At 40.4% G+C, this 8729-nt stretch overlaps 1 protein-coding gene across 2 annotated transcripts; it reads right to left on the bottom strand.

Annotated features, from left to right (window-relative positions):
• Positions 1–312: 312 nt before the first annotated feature.
• On the bottom strand, positions 313–7574 carry LOC311140147 (uncharacterized protein). Of its 2 annotated transcripts, none has more exons than XM_084175087.1 (8): positions 7289–7574; positions 6292–6488; positions 5433–5537; positions 5226–5321; positions 4855–4965; positions 4562–4682; positions 4158–4451; positions 313–1523 (listed from the first exon to the last, which is right to left on the bottom strand). In XM_084175087.1, the coding sequence occupies exons 1-8, from the start codon at positions 7320–7322 to the stop codon at positions 517–519; spliced, it is 1965 nt and encodes a 654-aa protein (XP_084031213.1). In that variant the 5' UTR covers positions 7323–7574; the 3' UTR covers positions 313–516. The 2 variants fall into 2 exon arrangements, with proteins under 2 accessions (XP_084031213.1, XP_084031214.1); XM_084175088.1 differs by having other exon boundaries at positions 1302–1432; positions 7289–7410.
• Positions 7575–8729: the final 1155 nt, after the last annotated feature.

Genomic DNA, 8729 nt, shown 5'->3' with positions numbered 1-8729 from the left:
TCTGTGTTCAAATTTAAAGATTATTTCCGATTGAGCCGACATATGCAGCGTTTACCGGGGATGGCAGGTAGCTTAGTGGGTAAGAGCGTTGTGCCAGTAACCGAAAGGTCGCTGGTTCTAATCCCCGAGCCGACTAGGTGAAATATCTGTCGATGTGCCCTTGAGCAAGGCACTTAACCCTAATTGCTCCTGTAAGTCGCTCTGGATAAGAGCGTCCGCTAAATGACTAAAATGTAAAATGTAAATGTACCGGTCAATGTCACTGGGTCAATGTCAACCATATTTCCGCTTCTAAAATCATTATCGTTATTTGCAGTTTCGGATATCAGGTGTAGACATGACAAACCTGAAGAAGTTTATTGAAAAACATGTTTTGGTATGATAATCTGATATACAAAAGAGGACCTGTAAAATAATGTATTTAAAACAGGATTATGCATGCAATTTCTTGTCTCAAACTTCTAGTATTTAGATTCGAATGAACTCCTAAAAAGATTATTTCGATCTCAAACATTTTTACGAGACTTTGTCTGTCTTTCTGTTGGAGTGCTTTTGGAGAATCTTAACCAGTCTATGAACTCTTCTCATATGATTTACCATATTACCCCTTTGAGTAAATGTTTTCCCACACTCTGAGCACTGGTGAGGTTTCTCCCCAGTGTGAGTATACATGTGCGTTCTCAGGGAGTCTGAGGTAGTGAAAGATTTTGGGCATTGGGTGCAGGTGTAAGGACGCTCGCCTGTGTGAGAGCGCAGATGAACCGTAAGTTGGCAAGATGCTTTGAAACCCTTTCCACAATGTTTACAGGTGTGGGGGTTTTCTCCCGTGTGCGTTCGTGTATGCAGCCGCAGTTCTCCTGAGCTAAGGAATGCCTTACCACATATGCTACATAAATAATTATTCTCCCCAGCATGCATTCGCATGTGTCTCACTAGTGTACACTGCTGGGTAAACCTCTTACCACAGATAATACACATGTGACGGCGCTCCCCAGAGTGACTGCGTATGTGCACTTTGAGATCATAAGCACTCCTGTACCTCCGGTCACAGTGTTCACATGCGAATGGCCTTTCTTCTGTGTGAAGTAGCTGGTGTTTTTTTAGAGCCCCAGGAGTAGCATATCGTTTGGGACACTGGTCACAATGATATGGCATCGTGTGAACTCCCATATGTAGCGTCAGCAGTGATGGTTTTTTGAAAACCTTCCCACACTCACATGTATGAGTCCTGTTTTGGGGTGCAGGGGATCCTTCTTTTTTCTTGTCAACCTGTTTGATCACCCTCTTTTTGATCACTCTCCTTTTGATCACCCTTTTTTTGATGACCCTCTTTTTGTCCCCCTTTCTGACCACCTTTTTTTTCTTGTCAACCTGTTTGCTGTCCTTTTCTACTTGGTTTATCTTGATGTCCTTGCAGAGGTTGGCCATTTCACTGTGAGAGAATGGAGGCAGAGTGCAGGTAAGAACCTGGGATGGTTCGTCAGCATTCACCACTACGTTGAGAGAATTATCCAATTTCAATTCTGTAAGGAGAAAATACAAGAGATAAGATTACATAACCACCATTTATTTATATATACAGTACCAGTCAAAAGTTTAGGCACACCTACTCATTCCAGGGTTTTTCTTTATTTTTTAAACTATTTTCTACATTGTAGAATAATAGTGAAGACATTAAAACTATGAAATAACACATATGGAATCATGTAGTAACCAAAAAAAAAGTGTTAAACAAATCAAAACATATTTTATATTTGAGATTCTTCAAAGTAGCCACCCTTTGCCTTGATGACAGCTTTGCACACTCTTGGCATTCTGTCAACCAGCTTCATGAGGTAGTCACCTGGAATGCATTTCAATTAACAGGTGTGCCTTGTTAAAAGTTAATTTGTGTAATTTTTTCCTTCTTAATGCATTTGAGCCAATCAGTTGTTGTGACAAGGTAGGGTGTTATACAGAAGATAGCCCTATTTGGTAAAAGACCAAGTCCATATTATGGCAAGAACAGCTCAAATAAGCAAAGAGAAACGATAGTCCATCATTACTTTAAGACATGAAGGTCAGTCAATACAGAGCATTTCAAGAACTTTAAAAGATTCTTCAAGTGCAGTAGCAAAAACCATCAAGCGCTATGATGAAACTGGCTCTCATGAGGACCGCCACAGGAAGACCCAGAGTTACCTCTGCTGCAGAGGGTAAGTTCATTAGAGTTACCAGCCTCAGAAATTGCAGCCCAAAGAAATGTTTCAGTTTCAGAGTTCAAGTAACAGACACATCTCAACATCAACTGTTCAGAGGAGACTGCGTGAATCAGGCCTTCATGGTCGAATTGCTGCAAAGAAACCACTACTAAAGGACACCAATAAGAAGAGATTTGCTTGGGCCAAGAAACACGAGCAATGGACATTACACCGGTGGAAATCTGTTTTTTGGTTCCAACCGCTGTGTCTTTGTGAGACGCAGAGTAGGTGAACGGATGATCTCTGCATGTGTGGTTCCCACCGTGAAGCATGGAGGAGGAGGTGTGATGGTGTTGGGGTGCTTTGCTGGTGACACTGTCTGTGACTTATTTAGAATTCAAGGCACACTTAACCAGCATGGCTACCGCAGCGATACGCCATCCCATCTGGTTTGCGCTTGGTGGGACTATCATTTGTTTTTCAACAGGACAATGACCCAACATACCTCCAGGCTGTGTAAGAGCTAATTGACTAAGAAGGAGAGTGATGGAGTGCTGCATCAGATGACCTGGCCTCCACAATCCCCCGACCTCAACCCAATTGAGATGGTTTGGGATGAGTTGGACCGCAGAGTAAAGGAAAAGCAGCCAACAAGTGCTCAGCATATGTGGGAACTCCTTCAAGACTGTTGGAAAAGCATTCCAGGTGAAGCTGGTTGAGAGAATGCCAAGAGTGTGCAAAGCTGTCATCAAGGCAAAGGGTGGCTACTTTGAAGAATCTAAAATATATTTTGATTTGTTTAACACTTTTTGGGTTACTACATGATCCCTATGTGTTATTTCATAGTTTATGTCTTCACTATTATTCTACAATGTAGAAAATAGTAAAAATTAAGGAAAACCCTGGAGTGAGTAGGTGTGTCCAAACTTTTGACTGGTAATATATATATATATACAGTGAGGGAAAAAAGTATTTGATCCCCTGCTGATTTTGTACGTTTGCCCACTGACAAAGACATGATCAGACATCAGCCTCGAAACCTTAATGACTTGGAGAAGATTTGCAAAGAGGAGTGGGACAAAATCCCTCCTGAGATGTGTGCAAACCTGGTGGCCAACTACAAGAAACGTCTGACCTCTGATTGCCAACAAGGGTTTTGCCACCAAGTACTAAGTCATGTTTTGCAGAGGGGTCAAATACTTATTTCCCTCATTAAAATGCAAATCAATTTATAACATTTTTGACATGTGTTTTTCTGGATGTTTTTGTTGTTATTCTGTCTCTCACTGTTCAAATAAACCTACCATTAAAATTATAGACTGATCATTTCTTTGTCAGTGGGCAAACGTACAAAATCAGCAGGGGATCAAATACTTTTTTCCCTCACTGTATATATATATTTTTTTACACAGATAACTGCCGAACCAAAGGTGAACACCATTATAAAATGTCTTAAAAGGGCGTTGGGACACCACGTGCCAGAATAGCTTCAATGCAACTTGGCATAGACTCTACAAGTGTCTGGAACTCTGTTGGAGGGATCTGACACCATTCTTCCACAATAAATTCCATCATTTTGTGCTTTGTTGATGGTGGTGGAAAATACTGTCTCAGGCACCTCCCCATAATCTCCCATAAGTGTTCAATTGGGTTGAGATCTGTGACCGACAGCCATGGCACATAGTTAACATCGTTTTCATGCTCAAACCATTCAGTTACCACTCTTGCATAGCCATGGTAGGCAAAATAATGGCCTGCCCAGCATTTTTATACATGACCCTAAGCATGATGGGACGTTAATTGTTTAATTAACTCAAGAACCACACCTGTGTGGAAGCACCTGCTTTCAATATACTTTGTATCCCTCAGTTACTCAAGTGTTTCCTTTATTTTGGCAGTTCCCTGCACATTGCAATTCATATACTTTATTAGTCATAAATAATGGATGAGTGTTTGACCTTTTTTTATTTTCCTTACCATCACAGGGTCCTGGAGTAACCAACGCTGAGGTCTCTCCAGGTGATAGACCCTCCTGTTGCTCTGATGTTGACAGTCCTAGATCCTCCAAACATCTATCAGTGTCATCATCCAGGATTTCATTGTTGTCCTCATATTCCCAGACCTCTACCCCATTATCTATGCATTCATCTTCATCTGAGCATGTCTTCACATTGTCAGAGTTGTCCGGCTCATTGTTAATAACAACTCTCATTTTTGGAGGGAGGGACAGTGTGGACAGGATGGTATCTGCAGTGTATTTAGAGACATGACCTGGGTATGAGAGAACATCAGTTACACTCACCTACATTGCCAAGTAAAAAATACAAGAGGTGTCCAATTGGACTATTTACTTCATAGCCATCATCTGGATGAAGACTTACTATTGTTCAGGTTTCCATGACGCTGATGGTGCTGCATCACTGTCTTCAGTTGTTCAGGGTCAAAGACTGTCTGTCTACATTCCTCCAGGACAGAGGGGGCAGCACAGAGCCATGCTGTTGTCTAAGAGGAGCAGGGCCGAGGGAATACAAGATAATAAAGAGTTCAAATACGTTGTGCCAGCCACTTGAGGTTTTAGACAAGTTTTGAAATGACCAAAAACACCATTCAATTCATCTGTAGAGCCACACGCTATGTTCCGTCAATCTTTTAGAACAGATGTTTTCCTCAGTACCTGTGTGAGGTCTGGTACTGGCAGCAGCTCCTCCAGTCTGGAGAGAAACTCCCACACCAGTGTCTGCAGCGCTGTGTCATACCGAGGGCCATAGTGGACTGGGAACACCTCCTGTGAAGTAGACAATTTAGCATGAAATGGGTCTAGTGCGAAATGTCTCCTCTAAAAGATGCACTCCAGCTATTTTGGAGTAGGCCATTCAAGGAGTTGAGTTGGTCTGATGTGATGTCATCAGCCTCCTCCCTTGCTTGTGGGAACAATGGAGGAGCAGTTGAACATCATCTAAGTATTTGACGTTCAACTGGTAGCCTATTTCAGAAATATACTCAAGCAAAAGGATCAAAAAGAAGTCTAGAGAGAAAGTTCCTCACCTGGAAGAAATGCTCCCTCTCAGAAGGGTCTTCCAGCAGGGTTTGAACCAGCTCCACAAAGTTAGAATCTGAAGCCTCCAATTCATCACCATGACTCTGTCATTAGGCACAAGAAAACAAAACATCTGACAAAGGTACAGGAGTGCATCTCTCAGAAATAAAGTTATTCCAGTGGCTCATTCATAAATTGTTACCAATTTAACCTACCTCTTTGTGTAAGGATTTTTCTGTCAAAGTGTGGATTATGTCCAGATGGGCCTGGATGGTCAGGAAGTCAGCTGTACCCTCACTGCGACACAACTCTAAAACCAGCTGGGAAAGAGTTGGATATGTAAAAAGCAGGACTAGGTACAGGGTAGTCGGATTAATCAGGCTGTAATACACCATTCATTTGTACATCCAGCCTGAAACGAATGCCTGCAAAATTGTGTAAGTGTTCCTTACAAGGCAGAATGTTGAATAAAATTAAATGTAAACTCACTCTACCGGTTGTCTGCACGTTTTGTCCATAAGATGCTTTAAATTTGAGATAAAATATCCAGAGGAAAGTATTGTCTAGGGCATACCAAGGTAAAGTTACATATATATTGGATTTTTTTTCTCACTCCAAGATAGCCATGACAATGAAAATGTTATATTCTGAATTAGGAGGATGGAGAATTTTGGGGGGTGGAATTGTAGGGGAACAAAATATTGAAAAAATATTCTCCATCCTCCCGATTCATTTTACCTAGGTGCCTAACCATATCTCTAAAAAGTTGTGTAAACAATACTTTCCTGTGGTTTTTGTCTCAAATTTCAAATAGCTGAAGGACAAAACGCACAGACAACCGGTAAAGTAAGTTTAAATGTAATTTTATTCAACATTCTGGCTTGTAATGAACATTTACACGATTTTGCAGGCATTAGTTTCAGGCTGTATGTACCAATGAATTGTGTATTACAGCCTGATTAATCAGACCAGGGCATGGGCATATGTACAGTAATTGCAGTTAGTAGCTGCCCATAGTTCGTTCCATCATAAGACTCTTCCCATCCCAACCCTCAACATTTCCACCTTTCTCACCCTTGCTCTCAGTCCCAGGATGAGTTGGGTCCTCTGCCTGGAGCTCAGCAGCTCTGGAACCATCTCTGTCACCAAAGTCACAAACTCCTCCAGCTTCCCATACTGCATCACATTACGCTGTTGAGCCACTTGCCACATGAAAGCGGACATCAGGCGTAGAGGTGGAACCAGGAGACGCAAGGAGAACAGAGGGAGATCTGTCACCGAAGAGAAGAGCAATTAACAGATAAACAGTGGTGGTAAAAGTACCCAATTGTCATACTTTAGTAAAAGTAAAGATACCTTAATAGAAAATGACTCAAGTAGAAGTGAAAGTCACCCAGTAAAACACTACTTGAGTAAAAGTCTAAAAGTATTTGGTTTAAAATATACTTAAGTATCAAAAGTAAATGTAGTTGCAAAAATGTACTTAAGTATCAAAAGTAAAAGTATGAATCATTTCAAATTCCTTATATTTAGCAAACCAGATGGCACAAATGTTTATTTTATTTTTATTTACGGATAGCCAGGGGCACACGCCAACCCTCAGGCATCATTCAGGAACAAAGCATGTGTTTAGTGAGTTGCCAGATCAGAGGCAGTAGAGATGACCAGGGATGTTCTCTTGATAAGTGAGTGAATTGGACCATTTCTGTCCTGCTAAGCATTCAAAATGTAACGAGTCCTTTTGGGTGTCAGGAAAAATGTATGGAGTAAAAAGTACATAATTCTCTTTAGGAATGTAGTGAAGTAAAAGTTGTCAGAAATATAAATAGTAATGTACAGATACCCCAAAAAACTACTTAAGTAGTACTTTAAAGTATTTGTACTTAAGTACTTTACACCGCTGCAGATAAACAAATCAATTCCATAACTCTGCGAGTTAATAATATTACAAGCTATGTGTAGGCTATAGGACATATTTGAATGGTCCATGTAAAAACAAAACAAAAATGCAATGAGTCACGACTTCATTTTTCTACATTTAGCTACTTGGCTACATTTAACACAAACTAACCTTGTTCCGATGCTGGATCAATAATGTTATCCATAGCTAGTTGGCGAAGAAAATAAAAAAAGCCACTGAAACAAGCTACTGTTAGCTAGCTAATGAGTTTGAAGCTAACGTTAGATAGAGTGTCCATGCCTAGAATATATACTAAGCGCTTACAACGTAGCTAAAAAGGTTGATATCTGGATGCAAGCTAGATAATAATGTACTAGTTAGCTAGCAAACTAAACCCGTTTTCTATAGATAGCCAACATTTGCACATCCCATTACTTTTACTAACAACAAACAAATCATTGACCTTGACCAAGTACTTCCGGGTGATGTTTTTAAAAAGTCCTTCACAATAAAGGTCCTCATTTCAAAAGAGAAAGAGGCATACCACAAATATTATTCTCTTTGAATTTAGTCATTACAATATATAATTTAGTTTAATTGAGGGTTTATAATATTGCCCACTAAAATCACAACAAGAAATGTCACATGACAGACATAAGGAATGTAAGAGGCAGCAATAGTTCCCTAATACTGTGGTTTGTGACCCAGTGGTTGTGACTGGATGGAGGACAGCTACAACCGAAGGTGACTTTTCATAGCAGATTAGGAGCATTTTTGCTAACCCTAACCCTTTTTCTAACCTTAGCCTAATTCTCCTAACCTGTTGTGAAAGTTCTCCTAACCTACTACGAAAAAGTTCCTGTATACCTCCTAGTCAAAACCCTAACTGAGAGACAGCTCCACTTCCGTAATTAAAATGTATTATAACGAATGAAATATTGTTAATGGTTTATATGTTTATGTTTCAAATGTCAACAAAAGCGCTGTTACTCTCCTCCAGCTATCTTACCAAGAAAGTTAGAGCGCTCATCATTGTGCAAAATGCTTGTCCAGCATACTTGCCTTGTCAGACGGAGGTCAAAGTCATCTGCAGTTTTCTGGGGAGCTGCCTCTTAACCATCAACATTAATTAACAAGGATGATGATAGAGCTCGCCAGCTTGTAGTCCTAAAAGCCGGAAATGAGTTACCTCTCAAACATTCAGCCATTCCCATGGGGAAAATGAATGGGGAAAGAATAGGGTTTTGGGATAAATGCCGAAAATTAAGTCAGAGGTTACACAGGCTTAGGAGATCTTCTACGTTTTGTTCTATGAGATAATATCAGTCATTTAACATGACCTTTATGAATTATGAAGCCTTTACGTGCTTTGTGCTTTTTTTTATTGCATAAATGCTTCAAAATTCACAAAAAGTGACGTTAGCTGATGAAGATGATCTTATAGAACAAAACGTATAAGATCTCCCAAGCCTGTGTTTACCACAGACCTAATTTTCGCCGTTTATCCAAAAACTCCACTCATTTCCCCATAGGCTTTGTCCAACGAACCATGGCGGAGTTAGTGCCTACAAAAAGGCACCATTACTATTGCTCTCTATGTCGGACGGAGCTG

Source organism: Coregonus lavaretus (assembly GCF_964263955.1).
Source record: "Coregonus lavaretus genome assembly, chromosome: 13".
NCBI classification, from domain to species: domain Eukaryota; kingdom Metazoa; phylum Chordata; class Actinopteri; order Salmoniformes; family Salmonidae; genus Coregonus; species Coregonus lavaretus.
This window is presented reverse-complemented; position numbering and strand designations above follow the sequence as displayed.